Source organism: Piliocolobus tephrosceles, chromosome 13, assembly GCF_002776525.5.
Source record: "Piliocolobus tephrosceles isolate RC106 chromosome 13, ASM277652v3, whole genome shotgun sequence".
In the NCBI taxonomy this organism is placed as follows: Eukaryota; Metazoa; Chordata; class Mammalia; order Primates; family Cercopithecidae; genus Piliocolobus; species Piliocolobus tephrosceles.
In genome coordinates, this window is record NC_045446.1 from 54,785,789 (window position 1) to 54,810,993 (window position 25,205).

Consider the following 25,205-nt stretch of genomic DNA (forward strand, 5'->3'; position numbering starts at 1 on the left):
TTTATATTTTTAGTAGAGGCAGGGATTTCTCCATGGTGGTCAGGCTGGTCTCGAACTCCCATGATCCACCCGCCTCAGCCTCCCAAAAGTGCTGGGATTACAGGCATGAGCCACTGCACCCAGCTGGTTTCCTTCTTTTCTTTTCTTTTTTTTTTTTTTTGGTGGTTGGGGGGGGAGTCTTGTTTTCGCCTTTCCAACAGTTACGTGGCGGTGTCTCATTGTGATTCTACTTTGTATTTTAGCAGGTAAGTGAGAGTGTAGGACTCTTAGCTGGTCACTGTATGTTACCTTCGTACTTGGGACAAGAGTACTTGTCTTAAAATAAGAAATCTCCATCTGGAGTCATGAATTAGAGCATTGGTTCTCAACAGGAGCAACCCTCCCACCCTACTTCATGAAATTTGTCTGGAAACATTTTTGGTGGTCACAGTTGGAGGGACTGTGCTACTGTCATCTAGTGGATAAAGGCTAAAGATACTTCTAAACATCTTACAATATACAAGACACCCACTCTTTACCCCAAATAATTATCAAGCCCAAATGTCAATTAGTGCATAGGTTGAGAAACCCTGAATTAGGGCAACCAGCATATCAGAAATAAAGTCATCCACCAAATGTATTTGTATTAAGGATAAGACATTCAGGCCGGGTGGCTCACGCCTGTAATCCCAGCACTTTGGGAGGCTGAGGTGGGCGGATCACGAGGTCAGGCGATCGAGACCATCCTGTGAATGGTCTCGATCTCTAAATAAATACAAAAAATTAGCGGGCGCCTGTAGTCCCAGCTACTTGGGAGGCTGTGGCGGGAGAATGCTGTGAACCTGGGAGGCGGAGCTTGCAGTGAGCCGAGACCGCCTCACTGCACTCCAGCCTGGGCGACAGACCCGAGACTCCGCCTGAAAAAAAATTAAAAAATAAAAAATAAAAAAAATGATAAGACATTCAATTGAATGTCTCAGTCATCTCACAAGGATGTGATCCTTGAAAGTCCTGTGAAGTTGGAAAATTGAGGATGAGTCATTCCATCAGTGTCATGTACACTACCAGGCAACTCTAAAGAGTCCAGTTACATTTTGACAGTGTTTAACAATTTACTCCAGTGATAGTATTGCCATCAATTGTATTAGAAAAAAATTTGTGTAACTTGCTATCCCACATAGCTCTAAGTATAATTGATGCACATTAAATAATTTCAAATACTTGAATTAATCTGGGAAGCTTGGTAAGCTCTAACAATATCATATTGATTTGTCATTCAGTGCTGAGACCAACGCGTAGGAAAAATTTTTTTTTTCCCATGGTGGCTGTTGCCTACTTTGAATTTCCATTGGGGTTTGGGGCTTTTGTTGTGCCTTGCTTTGCTTTTATTTGAAATTAATTAGTTTCAAGCCTTGTATTCTGTAACGCCTAGGCATATTCTCACTTAGTCTACCAAAGCTGGGAGGTTTGGGGGAGTGTTGCAGACTAGATGATGTGTGTATATGTCGTTTTTTCATGTCTGAAAAAAATTATTGTACCTCAAATTACTAAAGTATACTCTTAAAGCAGGATTATAAAGACCATTCCTTGAAAATCATCATCCAGCTGGGCGCGGTGGCTCAAGCCTGTAATCCCAGCACTTTGGGAGGCCGAGACGGGCGGATCACGAGGTCAGGAGGTTGAGACCATCTGGCTAACACGGTGAAACCCCGTCTCTACTAAAAATACAAAAAACTAGCCGGGCGAGGTGGCGGCGCCTGTAGTCCCAACTACTCGGGAGGCTGAGGCAGGAGAATGGAGTGAACCCGGGAGGCGGAGCTTGCAGTGAGCTGAGATCCGGCCACTGCACTCCAGCCTGGGTGACAGAGCGAGACTCCGTCTCAAAAAAAAAAAAAAAGAAAAAAAAGAAAATCATCATCCAAATTCAAAATTTAAAAGACAGTGCATTCTGCCAAACTTTTTTCAGTAGTTTATTTTGGTTGCTTTGGAAATAAATGTTGCCAGATTCACTGTAAGTGTTTAGTTGTCTAGCCCTTGTTTATTACTTTATATTTGCATTTCTCTGGAATCAGAGATGAAAATTTGGCTGCTGCTTTGTACTGCCAGAAAATAATGGATTTCCTTATTTCAACAAGGAGATTCAACGCAAAATTGGGCTGTAGCTTTTAATGAGCTTGGTGACCTTCAAGGGACCAGTCCAAACACATTTTGTGTTACAAGTAAGAGCAGATGTTTTTAAGTATATGCAGAATACAGTGAGCCCTACCCTAAACCTCCTCTCATTGCTGTTGTCTTCTCAAAAGTCATTTTGTGACCAAATTAGGTTCAAGGTGGCAAATGTGGTCCTTTACATTTATCATGCTGCCCATTAGAGGGCAGCAGTATACAGACTCAGGAGCCAGAAAACCAAATACTACTAGATTCTGGGGCATGAGTCTTTTTCGAATCTTCTGAACACAGCTAACTACATCATAATTTAACAAAATTAACCCTTAATCTACATTTTGGTGTAGAATATCTATACAACTACAGATATTCAACTTTGAACTTTGTTTCAACATGATCTTTTAAATGCTTATAATTCTAAGTTGTGTATGGATTTGGTTTACAATATTTCTAATTGCTTCTGGGAAGACTGTTAATAAGTTATAGCAACATCTTTTGTACATAAATGTTTTCTATTTAAAACTTATTGGAGGGCTGGGCGTGGTGGCTCATTTCTGTAATCCCAGCACTTTGGGAGGCCGAGGCGGGCGGATCACGAGGTGAGGAGTTTGAGACCAGCCTGACCGACATAGTGAAACCCCATCTCTACAAAAAATACAGAAGAATTAACTGGGCGTAGTGGTGCACACCTGTAATCCCAGCTACTTGGGAGGCTGAGGCAGAAGAATCACTTGAACCCAGGAGGCAGATGTTGCAGTGAGCAGAGATCACACCACTGCACCCCAGCCTGGACGACAAAGTGAAACTCTGTCTCAAAAACAAACAAACAAAAAACATATCAGATACTACTACTATAATTACTCAAATATAAGTAGTTGGTAATATGATGGAAATCTTGGAAGAAAGAGATGGCTTTAGTTATAGAAGCATGGTACCATGCCATAAAATATGCAGAGAATAAGAGAATACTTTTAAGATGAATGTAGCCAAAATTTTTGGAAAACAGACTTTAGATTCATTCTGGGGTGGCGTGTGTGTGTGTGTGTGTGTGTGTGTGTGTGCGCTAACAGCTTTACTGTAACAGCTCATTCAGTACTCATAAGAACCTTATGAAATAGGCACTATATTATTATCTTCCTTACAGATGTGAAAACTAAAACACCAGGGTAAGTGAATTGATACTACACCAGGTCACAGTACTAGTAAGTGGCCAAGCTAGGGTTTGAAACCAGGCATTCTGAAATCAGAGATCATGAACTAAAAATACTTTGTTAAACTACCTCTGTCATTGAATTATCTAACCTTTCCCCCTGAATTGTCATGCCACCTATCTCTATCATATTTTCTCACATAGTCCTGTTTTGGGACTCTCTATTCCATTCGTCCTTTTAACTCTTCACTAACAACAGTTGTTGTACTGTGTTAATTATTAAAGGTTTATGTAAGTTTTGATACCTGGAAATCCTAACTCTCCCACTTAACTCTTCTTCAGAATTTCCTTGACTATTTTTGGTCTTTGTATGTCCCTGTAAAGTTTAGGATGAACTTACCAAATTACAGGACCAACTCTTTAGAGATTTTGACTAAAAGTGATATGTGCATCCTTCTTTTTCTTTTTTTTTTTTTCCTTTTTTGAGATAAGGTCTCACTCTGTCACCCAGGTATAGTGTGGTGGTGCAATCACAGCTCACCACAGCCTCCATCTCCCAGGCTTAAACTATCCTCTTCCCTCAGTCCCCTGAGTAGCTGGGACTACGGGCAGGCACCACCATGCCTGGCTAATTTTTTATTTTTTGTAGAAATGGGGTCTCACTATGTTGCCCAGGCTGGTCTTGAACTCCTGTACTAAAGTGATTTGCCCACTTCGAACTCCCAAAGTGCTGAGATTACATAAGCATGAGACACTGTGCCTGGCCAGTGCATCCTGCTTTTTCTAAACCACTGCAAGTCATTTTTGGAACAAGACAAGACAGATAATGTAGTGATAGAGAAAAAAAAAAAAAAAATATATATATATATATATATAAAATTAGAAAAAATACTGGTGTTACTAAGATTATTTCTACTTTTATTTTTCTATGTTTTAAATTTTATTATAATATCGACTTCATGGGAAATATATTTAGAGTTTTAATTTTATTATAAGGAAAGTATAAATAGAAACCAAAGTAATGAATATACTTTAAATAATTCAGACCTCAAGATCCACATGAATTACCTGACCTGCCTGAAAAAAAGGTATCTACCCAACGTATTTTAGAGAATTGGTATTTATTATTTTTGAGAAGACAGTATATGGGTAAGAGTCATGCCTAAAGAACAAAGAACAAAAATACTACTTTTTGAAAAGGGCAGTTTTAGACATTTCAGGCCAGTGACTGTTAAATGTTGACTTGGTGTTAAATCCAGACAGAATTCTAAAACAGTTTTACAACACTTGGTTTAGAAAGAGTGATTACTAAGAGTTGGACTAAGGATTTACTTACTTATTTTTCCCTGTCTTTGCTAGATATGGGGGAGAAATACAGAGCATGTATGAGGGCTGCTTTGGCAAGAACAGATTTTATATCTGATTTCACCTTCTGAGGAGCCTTATATAAGATAAGCTTAAGTATGTAACTTAGGCAAAGTTGTTTGTCCTGCATCACATAATAAGGAGTAGAGCAAGAACTGGAACCCATGTGTTTTGACACTTAAAGCAGTGGGAGGAAGCAGTGTGTTTCTGTTATATTGCTGAGACATACTAACTATATCATCTGCCTCAGCCCAGTGTTTTTTTTATCCAGGTCTGGGCCATATAACCAAAAAGAATTGTGGGGAGCAGCCCTAAAAGGTGATGGCAGTTGGCCATTTTAACTGTCAAGAGGATGTATGGGATAGTATTGAGTTTAATCTACGCATCAATAACATAGGTTCAGTGGGAATAAGGAATTTTCTGGTTGCAAAGGGTAAGTGTTAGAATTGGTCAAGAATAGTTGTAAAGCAGCCTTCCCTAGAGAACTTTATAAAAGAATGGATTCCATTCTACCTGGAGTGTTTGAGATCTAATCCTGCTTAACTAGATGACTAAAAAGTTCATGCCAACCCCAAGAGTCTATAAAAGTATTAGCTGACACATTTAATTCGATTCTTGCAATTCTTATGTGTGTTCAACATTGTGTCCCCCTCATTAAGGTGCAGTAGGAAGAGATTTAGGGTGCCTGCTATGTGCCAGGCAGTTTCTAGACACAGTAGGTATACATCTACCCTCATAGAGCTTTATTTTATGGAGAGAAGGATAGACAATAAGCAAGTTAAATAAAATGTAAAGTATGTGAGACAGTGATAAGTGATATAGAGAAAAATATAACAGGGATAGGGAGTGTGTTGGGGGAGAGAGTATAATTTTAGATAAGGTGATCGGGAAAGGTGGCTTTTGAGCTAAGAAATGCAAGAAAGGAAGGAGGATGCTGTACAGATTCATGGGGCACAGGCATTCCAAGCAGAGAGAACAGTTAAGTGCAAAGGCTTTGAGTCAGGAACAAGAAGTTCTGTGTGTCTAGAGCAGAAAAAATGAAAGAAATCATGGCAGGACACATCATATAGAAAGGCCAGATCTTGTAGGGCTTTGTAAGTTGTTTTAAGAACCTTGGGTTTTATTGTGAGTGAGATGACGAGCCATTGGAATGAACAGAATGGTTATGTGATGAATCGACATACTCTTAACTAGATCACGTAGTTTGCAATGTTGAATGAAGGAGTACAGGTGGAAGCAGGGGGACTAGGAGACTGTTGTAGTGCTGTAACATGAGGTGTTGACTTGAACCAAAGTGTTGTGAAACTGGCCAAGTTGTAAACATTTTAAAGGTAAAGTCCGCAAGATCTGCAGAGGAACGGATAATTGGGTGTTAGAGAATGGCATTAAAGATAACTAAGCTTTTTGCCTAACTGATTGGAAAAAATAAATGTGCTGTATACTGATGTGAGGAAGACTGAACAAAGCAGGGATAGAGGTGGGTGAAGAGTAAGAGCTCCATTCTGGACATAGGTTTAGAATTTTTTTAAAAATCCAACTGAAAATATTGTATAGAGAGTTAAACATGTGAGTATGGGGTTTAGGAGAAAGCTTGTTTAAAGAAAAAATCTTGCAAATTGTTGGTGTTTTTATGGTAAAGATAGGAGACTGGAAGTGATCACCAAGGAATGAGTGTTAACAGAAAAAAGACCCAAGGACTGAGCCCTGAGGTATTCACATTGTTAAAGAGATAGGGAGATGAGAAATAGACAAAGATGTAGCCAGAAGACCTAGAAACCAAGTAAAGAAAGTGTTCATGGAAGAGGCAGACAGATGCCCAGCTGTATCAGATGCTGCTGATAGAGCATGTAAGAAGAAGTAAGATTTTGGTACTTCATGTTTTATGGCGTATGTATGAATATATGTATAACCACCCAGCTTGTGTCCCTGTAAGCTCCCACTCCCTTCCTGGCGATCTGCCATTGTGATTTTAACTTGGAATAATTTTACCTATGTCTGACATTACAGGAGAATCCAAACCCTCATATGGCATTCCAGAAAGTTCCGCGGCCAACAGAAGGATCCCACTTGCGAGTTCATATTCTTCCTTTCCCAAAGATTAATGAAGCCCGGGTTCAGGAATTAATACAGGAAAATCTTGCTAAGAACCAGAATGCACCTCCTGCCACAAGAGTAGAAAAGAAATGTGTTGTGCCAGCTGGTCCACCTGTTGGTATGTATTTGTCTGTCTGTTTTAAGAGTAAACTTTTTATAAAGATATAAGACCCAAAAAAGAAAAGTGTACAATATGATGAATTTTCACAAAGTGAACAAACTCCTATAGCTAGAATCAGAGCATTATCAATACTTAGAAGCCCTGTTTCATTCACTGCCTCCCAAAAAGGGTAATCATAACCCAACCACTGCCACTATAGAATCTTTTCTTTTTTTAATAACAGCTTTATTGAGATATCAGTTACATACCGTAAATTCACCAATGTAAAATGTGCAGTTCCTTGATTTTTAGTATATTTACACACTCATTCAACCATTATCACTATTTAATTTGAGAATATATAGAGAGAGATGGAGATTCACTCTTGTTGCCCAGGCTGGAGTGCAATGGTGTGATCTCGGCTCACCGCAACCTCTGCCTCCTGGGTTCAAGCAGTTCTCCTGCCTCAGCCTCCAGAGTAACTGGGATTACAGGCATAGGCCCCCTAACCCAGCTAATTTTGTATTTTTAGTAGAAACAGGGTTTCTCCATGTTGGTCAGGCTGGTCTCGAACTCCGGATCTCAGGTGATCTGCCCACTTTGGCCTCCCAAAGTGCTGGGATTACAGGCGTGAGCCACTGCGCCCCGTGAGAATATTTTTATAACCCAAATAGAAACCTCACATCTATTAGCAGTCACTCCCCATTTCCTTCCCAAACCATCTCCTCCCCAGCATTATACTGTAATCTGCTTTTTTTTTTTTTTTGAGACGGAGTCTCGCTCTGTCCTCCAGGCTGGAGTGCAGTGGTCGGATCTTAGCTCACTGCAAGCTCCGCCTCCCAGGTTCACGCCATTCTCCTGCCTCAGCCTCCCGAGTAGCTGGGACTACAAGCGCCCGCCACCTCGCCCGGCTAGTTTTTTTTTTTTTTTTTTTTTTTTTTTTGTATTTTTTAGTAGAGACGGGGTTTCACCGTGTTAGCCAGGATGGTCTCAATCTCCTGACCTCGTGATCCACCCGTCTTGGCCTCCCAAAGTGCTGGGATTACAGGCTTGAGCCACCGCGCCCAGCCCTATACTGTAATCTACTTTCTATTTTCATAGCTTTACCTATTCCGGACATTTTATATAAATAGAATTATACAATATGTAATCTTTTATGACTGGCTTCTTTCATTTAGCATAATATTTCAAAGGTACATCTATGTTGTAGCATGTGTCAGTATTTTGTTTCTTTTTTGTTGTTGTTGTTGTTGTTTTGAGATGGAGTGTCGCTCTGTTGCCCAGGCTGGAGTGCGGTGGCGCCATCTTGGCTTACTGCAAGCTCTGCCTTCCAGTTTCACGCCATTCTCCTGCCTCAGCCTCCTGAGTAGTTGGGACTACAGGCGCCTGTCACCACGCCTGGCTAATTTTTTTTGTATTTTTAGTAGAGACGGAGTTTCAACCTATTAACCAGGATGGTCTCATCCCCTGAGCTCGTGATCCGCCCGCTTCGGCCTCCCAAAGTGCTGGGATTACAGACATGAGCCATTGCACCCGGCCTCATTTCTTTTTAAATGTCTGAATAATACTCCATTGTCTGGATATATATCACATTGGTTATTTATCCATCAGTTGATGGATATTTGAGTTGGTTCTACATTTTGGCTATTATGAATAATGCTGCTGTGAACATTTATGTGCAAGATTTTGTGTAGATATGTTTTCAGTTCTCTTGGATGTATACTTAGGATTGGAATTGCTGGGTCATATGGTAATTCTATGTTTAATGTTTTGAGGAGCTGCCGAACCGTTTTCCAAAGCGGTTATGCCATTTTAGATTTCTGTCAGCAGTGTATAAGGGTTATAATTTCAGCCACTGATACTGAGTATTTTTTCATGTACTATTGGCTAATTCACTGTCTCGTTGCCCATTTTGAAATTGGGCTATTTGCCTTTTTATTGCTGAGTTGTAAGCATACTCTGTATATTCTACAGATAAGTCCCCTACCAGATATATTATTTGCAAATTTTTCCCCATTCTGTGAGTTGTCTTCCTTTACTAACTTTTATCCCTTTTTTTCAGCTATTGAGGAAGATATATTAAAATCTCCCATTATAATAGCAGAATTCCCTATTTCTCAGTTTTTCCTGTTTTTCTTGATATATTTTGAAGTTGGTTAATTAGGTGCATGTATAAAATGTGAATTAGTTGGATTCTCCAAAGGAAAAAAATTCCAGATAGTAAACATATTTATTATAAGAAAATATGTTTTCTGGCTGGGTGTGATGGCTCACGCCTGTAATCCCAGCACTTTGGGAAGCTGAGGTGGGTGGATTACTTGAGGTCAGGAGTTCAAGACCAGCCTGGCCAACATGGTGAAACTCCATCTCTACTAAAAATGCAAAAAAGTAGCCAGGCGTGGTGGTATACGCCTATAGTCCCAGCTACTTGGGAGGCTAAGGCAGGAGGAGAATCACTTGAACCCCGGAGGCAGAGGTTGCAGTGAGCCAAGATCGCGCCACTGCACTCCAGCCTTGGTGACAGAGCAAGACTCTGTCTTACAAAAAAAAAAAGGAAAAAAAATAGAAAATATGTTTCCTAATAACTCAGCCTAAAGAAAATTTAAAATACTGCTAAAGATATTTCAGAATTAAAAGTTTATAAACATAAAAATGTTGCTCTCTCAATGAAGTATGTGTTATTGGAGATTGTAAGTTTTCTGTTCTAATATGGATAGATTTTCAGTTTATGCCACCAACCTATGTGTGTGGGAAGCACCAGAGCCCACAATTATGAATGAGCATTTCAGAGAGAAAAGTCATGCGAAATAATCAGTTTAACCAGAAAATTAATGTTACATGATTAAAAATGATTTGAAGAAAACTGGTAAAATTCAAGTAAGGGCTATAGTCTCATTCATTGTATTGTGCCAGTTGTTTTCCTGATTCTAATAAAACATAATTATGAAAGATGTCACCATAGAGGGAAGCTGGGTGATGAGTACAAGGATCTTCTTTGTATTACGTTTGCAGCTTATTGTGAGCATATAATTATTTTTATAAAAATGTTTAAGGCTGGGCGCAGTGGCTCATGCCTGTAACCCCAGCACTTTGGGAGGCCAAGGTGGGCGTATCACCTGAGGTCATGAGTTCAAGACTAGCCTGAGCAATATGGAGAAACCCCGACTCTACTAAAAATACAAAATTAGCTGGGTGTGGTGGCACATGCCTGTAATCCCAGCTACTTGGTAGGCTGAGGAAGGAGAATCGCTTGAACCCAGGAGGCAGGCGAGATTGCGCCATTACACTCCAGCCTGGGCAACAAGAGCGAAACTCTGTCTCAAAAAAAAAAAAAAAAAAAAAGTTTAAAACATTATTTGAAGAATATAGGTTTGGTATTGATGAGATGAAAGGAATACTAATGAGTAAAATATGATAGTCTTTCTTGTTAGGTATGGGAGAAGGTAAAGGGATTGGACCTTTAGAATCCAAAGAGTAGCCATAAAGTGTAAGTAGTCTTTTTGGCTTGAGAACCATTGATACTGTTCTCACTTATAAATGGGAGCTAAATAATGTGTACACATGGACATCAAGTGTGGAATAATAAGACACTGGAGACTCAGAAGGCTGAGAGGGTGGGAAGGGGTTGAGGGATGAGAAATTACTTAATGGCTACAATATACATTATTCTGGTTGATGGCTACACTAAAAGTCCAGACTTCACCACCATGCAGTACGTCCATGTGACAAGGCTGCACTTGTACCCCTTAAATTTATACAAAAAAAAGAATTATTGATACTACCGCATTTAAACAAATGACATAGTATAGTTCTTTGTGAAAGTATAAATTTTGTATAAATACTACTTTGATTTATTTCCTTCTAATATTATTTTTAATAAGTTAAATTTATTTAGGTAACCAGCTTAGTAGCCTAGGTAATACATTAGAATTTTCTAACCCTATGGTAAAAGGTGAAAGGTGCTACGTTTACATGACTAAAAAGTGACTTTCCTAAGCCAGTATAGCAGTTCATCGATCATGATTATTTCTCTTTTTTTGCACTACTTCTTTCCTTCAAGTCACCTCTACTCAAATGTGTGATATCTAATATTTTGTGGAATGTAGTTTTTCTTTAGTAATATCTTAGAAATATTAACAATATTACTAGTTAAAAAGTTTCAAATAGATGTTTGCCCTTGTTTAATATAACTTTACTTTGCAATGTGAATTAGTTCACATAAAAGTTAAGTGTCTCATTAGAATCTATCCTGTGAAATTATTATTATTATTTTTTTTTTTTTTTTGAGACGGAGTCTTGCTGTCACCCAGGCTGAAGTGCAGTGGCACGATCTTGGCTCACTGCAAGCTCCACCTCATGGGTTCACGCCATTCTCCTGCCTCCGCCTCCCCAGTAGCTGGGACTATAGATGCCCGCCACCACGCCCAGCTAATTTTTTTGTATTTTTAGTAGACATGGGGTTTCACGGTGTTAGCCAGAACGGTCTCGATCTCCTGACCTCATGATCCGCCTGTCTCGGCCTCCCAAAGTGCTGGGATTACAGGCGTGAGCCACCGCGCCCGGCCCCTGTGAAATTATTAATCGACTAGCCTGATACTTCAGCACTGCAACATGTAATCAAAATAATGATGTGGAATACTTTCAGTGCTCTGTAATAGGGGAAAAAATAAAGTGTAGGTCATATCAATAAGTTTTTGTTTCTTTGTTTTCTAATAAGAAATGTGGTCTCACTCTGTCACCCAGCTGCAGTACAGTAGTGCTGTCCTAGCTCACTGCAGCCTTGGACTCCTGGGCTCAAGTGATCTTCCCACCTCAGCCTCCCAAGTCACTGGGATTACAGTGCAAGGCACCATGCCTGGCTAATTTTTGTATTTTTTGTAGAGAAGGGGCTTCCTATGTTGCCCAGGCTTGTCTCAAACCTCTGGGCTCAAGGGATCATCCCACCTCAGCCTCCCAAATTGCTGGGATTATGGGCGTGAGCCTCTACACCCAACCTACAGTCTTAAAGTAATAGTCTCTTTACTTTTGTAATTACCAAAGGAGTTTAATTTATTTGTGCTTTCTTTATATTCTTTTACTAGTTTCAATAATGGACAAGGTGACGACAGTTTTCAACAGTGCACAGAGACTAGAAGTTGTCAGAAACTGCATCTCATTCATATTTGAAAATAAAATTTTGGAAACTGAAAAGGTAATAAAATATCATCTTTCCCAAGTAAGCGTTTATCATTTCCCTTTCAGATTTACATGTCGAAGTTACCAGCTTTCTCTTCTTTTCTTCAACGGAGTCTCGCTCTGTTGCCCGAGCTGGAGTGCAGTGGTGCAGTCTCAGCTCACTGCAAGCTCTGCCTCCCAGGTTCATGCCATTCTCCTGCCTCAGCCTCCCCAGCAGCTGGGACTACAGGTGCCCCCCACGACGCCCAGCTAATTTTTTTGTATTTAGTAGAGACGGGATTTTACCATGTTAGCCAGGACAGTCTTGATCTCCTGACCTCATGATCCACCCGCCTCAGCCTCCCAAAATGCTGGGATTACAGGCATGAGCCACCGCGCCCGGCCAGCTTCTCTTCTTTAATTCTGTCCCTTTTCCTAATAAAGTCTCCTCTCATTGTTTGGATCATTTTAAATGAATAGTGTCTAAGATATAAAGCTGTTGGGCCAAGCTTAATTATATGACCAGCAGAAAAATATTCATAGTCATTTTTTCTCTCAAACTTTTTTTTTTTTTTTTGAGGCGGAGTCTTGCTCTGTCGCCCAGGCTGGAGTGCAGTGGTGCAATCTCAGCTCACTGCAAGCTCCGCCTCCTGGGTTTACACCATTCTCCTGCCTCAGCCTCCCGAGTAGCTGGGACTACAGGTGCCCGCCACCTCGCCCGGCTAGTTTTTTTTTTTGTTTTTTTTGTTTTTTTGTTTTTGTATTTTTTTTTTAGTAGAGACAGGGTTTCACTGTGTTAGCCAGGATAGTCTCGATCTTCTGACCTCGTGATCCGCCCGTCTCAGCCTCCCAAAGTGCTGGGATTACAGGCTTGAGCCACCGTGCCCGGCCTTCTCTCAAACTTTTAAACATTGTTCACTAAACACTATTTTGGCATATTACTTAGCAACTTAACATTTTATTTATTTTAGTTTTTATTTTTGGAGACAGAGTCTTGCTGTGTCACCCAGGCTGGAGTACAGTGGTGTGATCTTGGCTCACTGCAGCCTCTACCTCCCGGATTCAAGTGATTCTCCTGCCTCAGCCTCCTGAGTACCTGGGACTACAGGCATGCACCACTGCACCTGGCTCATTTTTGTATTTTTAGTAGAGATGGGGTTTCATAATGTTGGCTAGACTGGTCTCGAACTCCTGGCCTCAAGTGATCCAACCACCTCAGCCTCCCAAAGTACTGGAATTACATATATGAGCCAACACGCTTGGCCAAAACTTAACATTTTAATATAATTTTATGTATTGCAAAGAATCTAGTTAGAATATGTAATGGATTATAGGAACTGTAGTATTCAACTTAAATGTGCCTCCTTAAAGCATGTTTTCTTGCCTTGTTCAGTGAAATATGCTGAACATAATATAACCCTTTCTTACTGACTCATTGTCATAGTTCTGAATATCTATTTACAGGAACTGGTAAAGCTTATGGAAATGTTTACCTTTACCCTAACTGACCCAGTGCTCTTTACATTTTGTGCTTTTTGGTTTCTGTGTTTTCTTATAGTTGGAGTCTTTCACTTCTCTTGCTTTCAACTTACACATCCTATTTCTTATGCCTGCCTTTAGTGATATCATGCCTTCCTACTTCCTTCTTATTTTCTCCTTTGTTCTGATTTTTTAGCTAAATAAGCTTATTATTATTATATGTGAAGTAAATTAACTAAATCCTACATGGTGAACTGAAGGAGGCATCTTTATGGATGTTCTTGTTGTAAAGTGAAAAGAGTTTTAATGCATACACCTAGAGATAATCTATTTTTGCAACTCTGAGTCCTTTTTCTTTCCTTTTTTATGATACTTAAATGAAAAGAGATTGTAGAACTTGTCAGTCATAAATTAAAGCTGAATAGTGATTAAGCAGCCAACCAGTTTAAAAGCATGAAATCACTTGTATTTCTTATTGTTTTAATTTTTCTTTCTGTTCTTGCCATGGAAAATTGACTAGTTATAGAAAGAAGGTGTCTTACGTATCTATGGCTTTGACTCATGATCTGAAGCAACAGTCAATTTGGTAACCAAAGTTTTATTAAGTTGAAGAAAAAAGTGAAATTAAATGTTTTTCAATTTATCACATAATTCTCTTATATTTCTTGCTGGTTTACATACAAAAATAACTACAAATCTATTTTATCATTGGTCTTACTAATAAATCACCTCTTCCCTAGGAGTTTAATTTCATTAATAACTGTGTTAAATAAATTACAGGGTGCATTTGAATTTTCAAGATGATTGTTTGAAAGTTATTGTTTCCCCCAGTGGTACCATTTGGTCATTTGTACCTCTCTTGTCCTCAGACCCTTCCTGCTGCACTCAGAGCCCTTAAAGGAAAGGCGGCAAGACAGTGTCTCACTGATGAACTGGGTTTGCATGTCCAGCAAAACCGGGCAATATTAGACCATCAACAGTTTGACTACATAATAAGGATGATGAATTGTACTCTACAGGTAATTTTGTAGTTCTTTCAGATTATTCCTCTCATTTGAGAATACTTTTCATTTTTCCAGAATATTTTGTAATTACCAGTATATCAGTTCTTGAACCTACCACAGCTAACAGGATGAAGCATCAGTTTCTATATCATTTCTGTCAAATACTTTTTTATTATTTGGCATAAATATTAAGAGTTTTTTGTTCTTTCTTTGTTTTCTCTTTGAGAATGCTAGATTATTTTACTAGTTTTGTAATATAAGCAAGTTCTTTGAAAATGAGAAGTCATCTTTAAAGCATTCAGTTGTATATTAATGTCTGTAGTCACATCAGCCCTTTTCAGTCAGTTTTCAGTTGTACTGTTCAGGCAGAGGACAATGAATGGTGGATAATCCAAATGATAAATGAACTACTCAATTAAGTATTTAAGTACTTTGTAAAGCACAACAACAAAATTTCCACTTGGCTTCAAAATATGTATATGATCTTTCAGAAACAAACTTCCCACAAAACAGTGAAGACAATTTAGGAGAAGCTAATAATCTTATTTCCTCATCCTGCCTCCCTTGTTAGATAGTTTTTGACATTGGCCTTCTGCCGAGAGGTAATGTAAAGTTCCTCTCTCAAACATTTTGCCCAAGATGGAAATGTAATTAAATATTAAAACTGTGGGATCATCTGTGGGACTCCAGAAAAAGTAAATAAATGCATGTTAAATATTGGTACATTGGGAAGCAAGAATTATAGGATATAATTAATCAAATTTATGAATGAAACAAGGCCTAAATAAATGAGATTTATAAATGTGCATGGAATGGAAGACTCAATATGTTAAAGATATCAATTCTCCCCAAAACAGTCTACAGAGACAATGCAATTCCTATCAGAACTTTAAATAGAAGAATAAAAGCCTTAAAACTACCAACATACTCCTAAAGAAAAACAACAAAGTGTAGCAGTTTACCTTGTCAGGTATCAAAAATTTAGTTTCAGATTATATTACTTGGCCAGGCGCAGTGGCTCACGCCTGTAATCCCAGCACTTTGGGAGGCCGAGGTGGGTGGACCACAAGGTCAGGAGTTTGAGAACAACCTGGCCAGCATGGTGAGACCCTGTCTCTATTAAAAATACTAAAATTAGCCAGGCGTGGTGGTGGGCGCCTATAATCCCAGCTACTCAGGAGCCTGAAGCAGAAGAATCGCTTGAAACTGGAAGGCGGAGGTTGCAGTGAGCCGAGATCGCGCCACTGCACTCCAGCTTGGGTGAAAGAGTGAAACTCCATCTCAAAAAAAATAGTAGTTATTATTATTATTAATATTATATTATTTAAGACAGTGTAGAATTGGCACACTCATAAACAGATTGACCAACAGAATAAAATAGAAAGCCCAGAAACAAATGCACACATATATGGAAACATGATTTATGATAAAACTGGCACCGGCAGTGAAAAGAGCAGTTTAATTAATAGTGCTGGGACATGTACACATAATATACCATTGATACAAAAAATGCATACATACCTCCTACCACACACAAGAATCATTTCCACATGTATTAAAGACTTAAATATGGAGAGCCAAAAAAAGCTAATCTATAAGGCTTAAGAGTTTTCAAACATAATACAGGAAATATCCTTATGACTTTGGGGTAGGGAAAGATTTGTTAAACTAGTCACGACTAGTGCCAGTGTTAAAAGATTGATAAATTTGACTACATTGAAATTAAGAACTTCTGTTCATTAAAAGATAACATAAAGAGAGTGAAAACGTAAACCTCAGAGTGAGAGGTTAGTGCTCAGGTTACAAGAACTATAAGCCAGGCATGGTGGTGTGCGTCTATAGTCCCAGCTACTCAGGCAGCCGAGATAGGAGGATCATGTGAGCCCAGGAGTTAGGCTGCAATACACTATAATTGCATCTGTGAATTGCCACTGAACTCAAGCTTAGACAACTTATCAAGACCCCATCTCTTTAAAAAAGAAAAAAACCCTGCAAAGCAATATTTTTTCAAAAAGACAACCTAATTCAAAAATGAGCAAAAGATTTAAGTGTCTTAATTAAAAGGATACAAAGGTAGAGCTGAGAATGGGAGAAGAGCAGAGTTTCTGAGCAGCACAGCAGCCTCCCCTCCTCTCTCCTCACCCCAGTCTCGCAGCCTACCTTTACCTTCCTGCCTGCTCAGTGCCCAGAACACCTTCCACCATGACCACCTCAGCAAGCTCCCATTTAAACAGAGGCATCAAGCAGGTGTACATTTCCCTGCCTCAGTGTGAGAAAGTCCAGGCCATGTATATCTGAGTCGATGGTACTGAAGCAAGACTGTGCTGCAAGTCCCAGACCCTGGACAGTGAGCCCAAGAGTGTGGAAGAGTTACTTGAGTAGAATTTTGATGGCTCTAGTACTTTGAAGGTTCCAACAGTGGCATGTATCTCATGCCTGCTGCCGTGTTTTGGGAGCCCTTCCGCAAGGACCTCCACAAGCTGGTATTCTGTGAAGTTTTCAAGTGCAATTGAAAGCCTGCAGTGACCAATTTGAGGCACACCTATAAATGGATAACGGACATGGTGAGCAACCAGCACCCCTGGTTTGGCATGGAGCAGGAATATAACCTCATGGGGACAGATGGGCACCCTTTGGTTGGCCTTCCAATGGACTCTCTGAGCCCCAGGGTCCATATTACTGTGGTATGGGAGCAGACAAAGTCTATGGCAAGGACATTGTGGAGGCTCATTACCGGACCTGCTTGTATGCCGGAGTCAAGATTGCAGAGACTAATGCTGAGGTCATGCCTGCCCAGTGGGAATTCCAAATTGGATGCTGTGAAGGAATCAGCATGGAAGATCATTTCTGGGTGACCTGTTTCATCTTGCATCGTATATGTGAAGACTTCAGAGTGATAGCAATCTTTGATCCTAAGCCCATTCCTGGGACTGGAATGGCTCAGACTACCATACCAACTTTAGCACCAAGGCCATGCGGGAGGAGAATGGTCTGAGGAGGCCATCAAGAAACTAAGCAAGCAACAGCAGTACCACATCCGCATTTTTGCCGGGCCTGGCACCTAATTGGATTCCATGAAACTTTCAACATCAGTGACTTTTCTGCTCTTACAGCCCATCATAGTGCCAGCATACACATTCCCCAGACTGTTGGTCGGGAGAAGAAGGGTTACTTTGAAGATCATTGCCTCTCTGCCAAATGCGACCCATTTTCGGTGACGGAAGCCCTCATCTTCCTGTGTCTTCTCAAACCGGAGTTGAGCCCTTCCACTACAAAAACTAAGTGGACTAGACCTCCAGCTGTCAAGCCCCTCCTAGTTCTTCATCCCACTCCAACTCTTCCCCTCTCCCAATTGTCCTAATTGTAACTCAAAGGATGGAATACCAAGGTCTTTTTTAATTCCTTGTGCCCAGTTAATCTTGCTTTATTTGTTTGACTGGGATAGAGGGGTCACATAATTAATTTCTTCACATCTTTACCCTCCTTTTTTTCCCCATCACTGACGCTTTTTAGTACATTAATGGGGAGGTGGGTAGTGAAACATAACCACTGCTTCTATTTAATGGGGTATGCCTGTTCAGTAAGCGTAGCTATCGGAACAGAGTGCATGTTTGCAGGATGGGGACTTTTTCTTTGAGGTACCTGAGAGGGGAAGACCTGACTTAACTCTGGTTAGGTTAGGACTTCCCTTTGTGGGGGAAATGTTTCTTAAGAGGTTATAACCAACTTTCTATTAAAATTAGGGATTAAGCGGCCGGGCGCGGTGGCTCAAGCCTGTAATCCCAGCACTTTGGGAGGCCGAGACAGGCGGATCACGAGGTCAGGAGATCGAGACTATCCTGGCTAACATGGTGAAACCCCCTCTCTACTAAAAAATACAAAAAACTAGCCGGGCGAGGTGGCGGGCGCCTGTAGTCCCAGCTACTCGGGAGGCTGAGGCAGGAGAATGGCATGAACCCAGGAGGCAGAGCTTGCAGTGAGCTGAGATCCGGCCACTGCACTCCAGCCCGGGCGACAGAGTGAGACTCCGTCTCAAAAAAAAAAAAAAAAATTAGGGATTAAGAGAGAAGGTAGGGGTTGGGGATCAGGGAGGATAATGGCCTTGGTCTCTTGCTTGTGTGGAACTAGCCTGGCTTGGGGTGAAATGCCCTCCTCAGAACACAAAGCTCAGTATAAACTCATGGATATCCCTACCTTAAAAAAAAAAAAAAGGTTCTTTTTGCTTGGTCCTCTATTTATCACACAAAACTGAGCAGTATTTTTATATTTAAATGTAAAAACAAGGGTCGGGTGCGGTGGCTCACACCTGTAATCCCAGTACTTTGGGAGGCTGAGGCAGGTGGATCACGAGGTCAGGAGATTGAGACTATCCTGGCCAACATGGCGAAACCCTGACTCTATTAAAAATACAAAAAATTAGCCAGGCATGGTGGCAGGCGTCTGTAGTCCCAGCTGCTCAGGAGGCTGAGGCAGGAGAATCGCTTGAACCTGGGAGGTGGAGGTTGCAGTGAGCTGAGATTGTGCCACTGCACTGCAGCCTGGGCGACAGAGCAAGACTCCGTCTCAAAAAAAAAAAAAAAAATGTAAAAACAGAAAGTTTATATATATAGTTTTGTGTCTTATGTTTGTTTTGCTAAAGGAAAACAACATACAGGTCACGGTATACCAAATTCAAGGCAAATAGTCTAGATCGAAATCAAGTAGCCCCTTTTGAGTAAGGAATGAGGAAAGTGGTGCTTGAAAAGTTGTTGATTTGCAGTTGGTCCCTCATGACCACTTTAGGGTTTCTGTGCCCTGCCCACCCTCTGGAGAAGACGAATACTGGTCAGTTAACAGATGACATGTTACTAGCAGTCACTTGATCCCCATGGCTTTAGTTTAAAAGACATATACTTGTCCACATGGGTTTACAGGTAAGAGTTAGCTGGTCAACTTGAGCATGTTACTGATAGAGGGGATATTGGGGTTATTTTCTGGTGGGAATAACATGTCGCTAAAGCAGGCCTTTTGATATATTAAATTTTTAAAAAACAAAATAGAAGTTTAGATTTTAAAATCTAAATCTGTAGGGTTTGTAAGTAATTTTTACAGAATTGCTTGTTTGCTTTAACTGTCTCCTCCTCCCTTTGCTCTTGAAGGATATGGGGACAGGGCTAGAGTCAAAACACTTGAAATTTTGTATCCCAATGTCTTTTCTCCCAGTGTGAAATACTCCATTCTTTTGTTAAGACTACTGAGGAGTTATTTTTTTCTTTTGTAATAAGAAACAAATCCCACCTTTATCTCTACATTTCCCCTACCAGTCTCTGGTTTTTTGTGTTTGCTGCAGGGGACCAGCTGTGGTTTTCTCTTGCCATGATGACTTCTAATCACCATGTACAGTATGCTCAAAGTCAGACAACTCCTTACTGTAAACAAATTGTGTAACTGCCCAGAGCAGCACTTATAAATCAGCCTAACATAAGATCTCCAAAAAAAAAAAAAGATATAAGGAAACCCACTTGGATAATAATTGAAGAAATGCAAATTAAAACTATAAGGAGAGCCTTTTGCACTCACTATTTGGCAAGAATTAAAAAGTCTGATAATATCAAACAAATGTTTGGAACAAATAGAGTATATAAACTCTGCTAGTGAGCGTGTAAGTTGGTATAGCTACTTTAGCAAATTTAATAAGATATGAGAAATAAGATTATTTGTCATTATCTTGTAAAGCTGCATATGAAGCATACTCTGTCACCTAGTGATTTCATTCCTAGGCGAACTCTTGCCCACATACCTCAAGAGACATGTACAAAAATGATAGTGGAAAGATTGTTCAAAATAGCAGAAAACTTGAAATGACTCATATGCCAACCAGCACTAGAATGGATAATTTATAGTATCTTCTTACACTAGAATATTTTTTATCAGAGAAAACAAATGAACTGCAGTTACAAGGGATAATGTAGATGAATCTTAAAGGAGATAATTCTGTACAAAAATTAAAAAATATTCAGTACGGACAATTCAACTATAATATGGTTCCACTTTACACAATTCAAATGCATGTTATATACTATCTAAGGATATTTAATGATAGAAACATACGTGGCAAAAATATTTTTAAAAAGCTAAGGTAATAAGAAACAAAATATTTAAGAAAATTACCTCTGTTCGACACAGAGGAAGAGCAGTGAACATGGGGATCTTCCAATGTAATGGTAATATTCTGTTTAGGTACATGGGTGTTCATTGTATCATTCTTGATAACCTTGTAGCTTATGCATATTTTATGTCTTAAAGTACTGACTGCTATTAGATTTTTTACAGGACATATTTATCTTCTCAAACTCACATCAAACAGTTTGTAGATTGTATAAGTTAATTGACAAGTTAGGGGATGAGTCACTTTTACTGGATTTCTTTAGAGTATGGATGTTCTCTATTTCTTTAGAGTATGGATATTCTTTAACGTGTGAGACAGTAGATATAATACTTTATAATGACAAAAATCAAAAACAACCTAAATGCCTACCACTTGGCTAGTAATTAAATATGGTGCAACTCTTCTTTAGAACACTGTTCAGCTACTAAATAGAAACAAGTAGATCTACATATGTACTGATATGGAAAAATTTCTACTATATATTGCTAAGTAGGCAAAAGGGAAGTTACATAAAGTAGATATGAATCTATTTTTGACCTAAAATTATATGTATGTATGTATGTATGTATGTATGTATGTATGTATGAATGTATATGATAGTAAAAATCTGGAAGGATATTTACACTAAACCCTGTTAAGATTATCCTGATAAGAGAGATACCAATGATTATCTCTGGGATATGGATTAGAAGAGTTTTGATTTCCATTTTAAACCATTCTCTGCTTGAAACATACACATATAACTATATTATATAAGATATATAACAAGTGTATATTACTTTTATGTTTCGAAAAAAGTCCTCAGTTTTTTAGAAAGGAAATTTTAACATCCTATGAGAAGAACTTGCCCTAAGAAAAGGCCCCGTCTTTTGTTACTTTATTACAGTTACTTTGTTACCATTGTTATAGAGAATAAAGCAACAGAATTAACAGATTAAGGTCTCTAGAAGTCCTAAAGTCAGGTGATTTCCTGATTCCCCAATAATTGGAATTAAAATTACAAAAACTATTTTGGAGCTTTTTGCTATTAGTACTTTCTGTGCTGTTTATTAGCTGAAGAACTGACTTCTAAGACTTTCTCTAAACTTAATTTTAGCATTTATGATTATGGCACTTACAGAATAGCAGATACCCTTAGGCTACAAATATTTTTCATTTGAATAATCATGTTTCTAGAAACAAAAAAGACATGGAGTTTTTTTTGCAGCTTTCAAATACAATTGATTTACTCAGGAGTTGTTTGAAAAAAACCAAATACATTTGGATTGAGGGGCACTTAATATTTTATAATTCACTCTTTCATATATACATAAAAAGAGATCCTGTGCTTCATTAAGCACATGCTGTTGTTGAACGTTATATAGAGGCCCTTCCCAGTTATGAATGGGCTTATATGTGATGTTCTTACTTTAATGTGTTACTTGTTTAATGTGTTACCCACTTGGGATTTGTTAGTATTTATATTCTTGATGCAACAACATGCTTATCAACAGGGATTTGACATGACATTCTGAACATATTTTTACAAAAGCATAAGTTTCAAGGCAGAGTGGCCAAACATCTGTGTTGATGTTTTAAGAAAGAAACATTAACCAAATGAACTAATTTTTAGGTAGTGATTCAAAAACTTTGGTAATTTTTGCTTTTCATGACCTAGAAGTTATTCTTCTGTCTTTCCTGTCCACAAGGGAAAATTAAATGGAACATGCGTACTGCCAAAAGGCTGTTTATCAGGTTATTTCAATGCCAGTGTAATTTTTTACAGCACTGTTTCATAGAGGTTATAGACTATTCCTACATACCATTTCATTTCAAAGAACTGATCATATTTTAGTATTTTTTGAAAATGAGATTACTAAAAATCTTTCCAAAAATATCATGGCCTTAACTTACTTTGTCAAATATACAGTTAAAGCTTTTTATGTGTCTAGATCCTAGCTAAGATCTTTTGAGAATAAATTATAATTTGAAAACCCAGTGAAGTCTTCTATTTCCAGCATTATGTTAAATTGCATATACTATAAGGAATCCTCTCACTAACATAGAAATAGATCTCAGAAACAAATATAAACCATTATTTTGTCACATTGCGTCTCCCAAGAAGAAAAGAAAATCTCTAATATATACCTCCTTATACTCCGAAGAAAAGGACAAATAGAGAAAACCAAGCCCTGAGCAGTTAGCAGTTGGGGCAATCATATTTGTGAGTACACCTGTGGCCTCTATAAGTCTTGGCCATCTGGTTGAACCTGAAAGTTTTGCATCAAGCTGGAACACTGGAAAAAGAATATTAGAATAATAGTCTCCAATCTCATTCAGGTTGCTGTGAATGCCATTAATTCATTCCTTTTTATGACTGAGTAGTATTCCATCATATATATAAGCCACGGTTTCTTTTTTTTTCTTTTTTCTTTTTTTTTTTTTTTTTTTTTTGAGACAGAATCTCGCTCTGTCACGCAGGCTGGAGTGCAGTGATGTGATCTCGGCTCACTGCAACCTTTGCCTCCCAGGTTTAAGCAGTTCTTTGCCTCAGCCTCCCGAGTAGCTGGGATTACAGGCGCATGCCACCACATCCGGCTAATTTTTGTATTTTTAGTACAAATGGGGTTTCACCATCTTGGCCAGGCTGGTCTTGAACTCCTGACCTTGTGATCCACCTGCCTCGGCCTCCCAAAGTGCTGGGATTACAGGCATGAGCCACCGTGTCCAACCCAATATGCCACAGTTTCTTTATCCACTCATTGATTGATGGGCATTTGGGATGGCTCTGCATTTTTACAATTGCAAATTGTGCTGCTAAAAACATGCGTGTGCAAGAATCTTTTTGGTATGACTTCTTTTCCTCTGGGTAGATACATTGCTGGATCAAATGGTAGTTCTACTTTTACTTCTCTAAGCAATCTCCACACTGTTTTCCATACTAGTTTACATTCCCACCAGCAGCGTAGAAGTGTTCCCTGTTCACCGCATCCACACCAACATCTATTATTTTTTTATTTTTTGATTATGGGCATTCTTGCAGGAATAGGGTGCTATCATATTGTGGTTTTGATATGCAGGAAAGAGCCTGTGTTTTTGAAAACTGAAGAATATTTCCATATTAGTGAGTATAGTGTAGAAATGTGGTTGGAGAAGAGATGAGAACAGTAGATGGAGTAACCTATGATTAAAGTAAGCAGATTGTATATATGCGTTAATCTCTGCTACCACCAAAAACCCCATTATAACAAAAGTAAACCACTTTAAAAAAATATATAAACCCACAGGCAAAACAGGAGAGGAGACAACAGCAACATATTAGAAACTAGAAAGCTGATAGATGAGTGATCTTTACTTAGCAGACCCAAGAAAGCCTTTTCCTAAGTAGCAGCGGGAAAAGCCTTGAAGCAGCCCAGTTTACAAAACTCCAAAAGGCTCAGGAATTAGTAACATTATGTATCTCTTGGAGCAGAAGGACAAGGTGGAGCTAAAACATAAAAATAGAGGATTGGTTGAAAGCTGCTTAAGATTCTGTTGTATTCCCCCTCCCAGATCCTTTCTTAATTCGGTATAAACAGCCAGCTGCCTCTCCTTTACCATGGCAAAAGATTAGATGTTTGTTTGTTTGTTTGTGTATTTATTTTTATGAGAGAGAGGTTGTCATTGGCCCGGAAGATACTAGGTCTGGTTGAGGGAAATTCTGTCTTGCTGTAAACAAGGAGGTTATGTGAATGCCAAATACTGAGAATGCCAGTGGGCTTTCCACCTTCAGCTTCCAGAACTCTGGCAGCCTACCCTCAAGGCAAGAGATTATAAACCTGTTCTCTGAGAAATGTGACCAGCCAAAGAGAAAAACACTTTGTTAAAGATATGGAGATTGATGTTTTTCAGTAGAGCAGCTCTCCCAGGCCATACTATAATGAAGCTGTCACTCAACAAGTTTCATCCATGTGGACATTATTTTTTTTTTTTTTTGTCATTCTTTGGTTTACTTCTCCTTTCAGGAAATGACCTAAACAGAAGGGACCATCAAACCAAGTCAGTTGCTGCTCCGCACCATTGTTCCCCCAGTCTGCTTTGATTTTCCATTTTTCCTTGTAGAAGAACCAGTCAGTCAGCATTTATAATTGTCCTATCCTCTTCCTCTTGGGTGCCTGTATCACTCTGTACTGCCTCAGATAATCTCAGCTTTATTTGTCCATGAAACTGGGTAAGCCACAATCATGGTTGCCCTCTGGAAATAGACTTAAATAAATTAAGTACATTTTTGAAATCACACAACTAGTAAATTAAAGCGATGAATTCTAAATGAAAATCTGGTATTTTCATTTGCCTCTTTAGATCCATCTTTAGATCTTCTCTCAGTCTAAAATTCTCCCTACACAATCTTACTCATCTGCATTACTGTCTCTTGCTTCTGCCTTCCAAATCTCAAGCCTAAATTCATCTCCTAAATTATTCTGCTACTGCACCAACTTCTTAACTGATCACCCTACCTCCATCCTGACCCACTTCTATAATATAACTGTTCTCCATTTCACCAAAGTGATACTCGTATATTTCAAGTTGTATCTCCTCACTTCACAA

The 25,205-nt window shown here is 39.1% G+C and overlaps 1 protein-coding gene and 1 pseudogene across 2 annotated transcripts in view; both read left to right on the forward strand.

Moving 5' to 3' along the window:
- The window catches only part of SBF2 (SET binding factor 2), a 546,407-nt gene that overhangs the window by 324,607 nt on the left and 196,595 nt on the right, over positions 1–25,205 (forward strand). For both annotated transcript variants that reach the window (XM_026454017.1, XM_026454018.1), the window contains 3 exons: positions 6,668–6,872; positions 11,936–12,045; positions 14,357–14,506. In XM_026454017.1, the coding sequence (XP_026309802.1) occupies positions 6,668–6,872; positions 11,936–12,045; positions 14,357–14,506 (465 nt within the window). The remainder of the gene's footprint in view (positions 1–6,667; positions 6,873–11,935; positions 12,046–14,356; positions 14,507–25,205) is intronic.
- On the forward strand, positions 16,694–18,277 carry LOC111524630 (annotated as a pseudogene).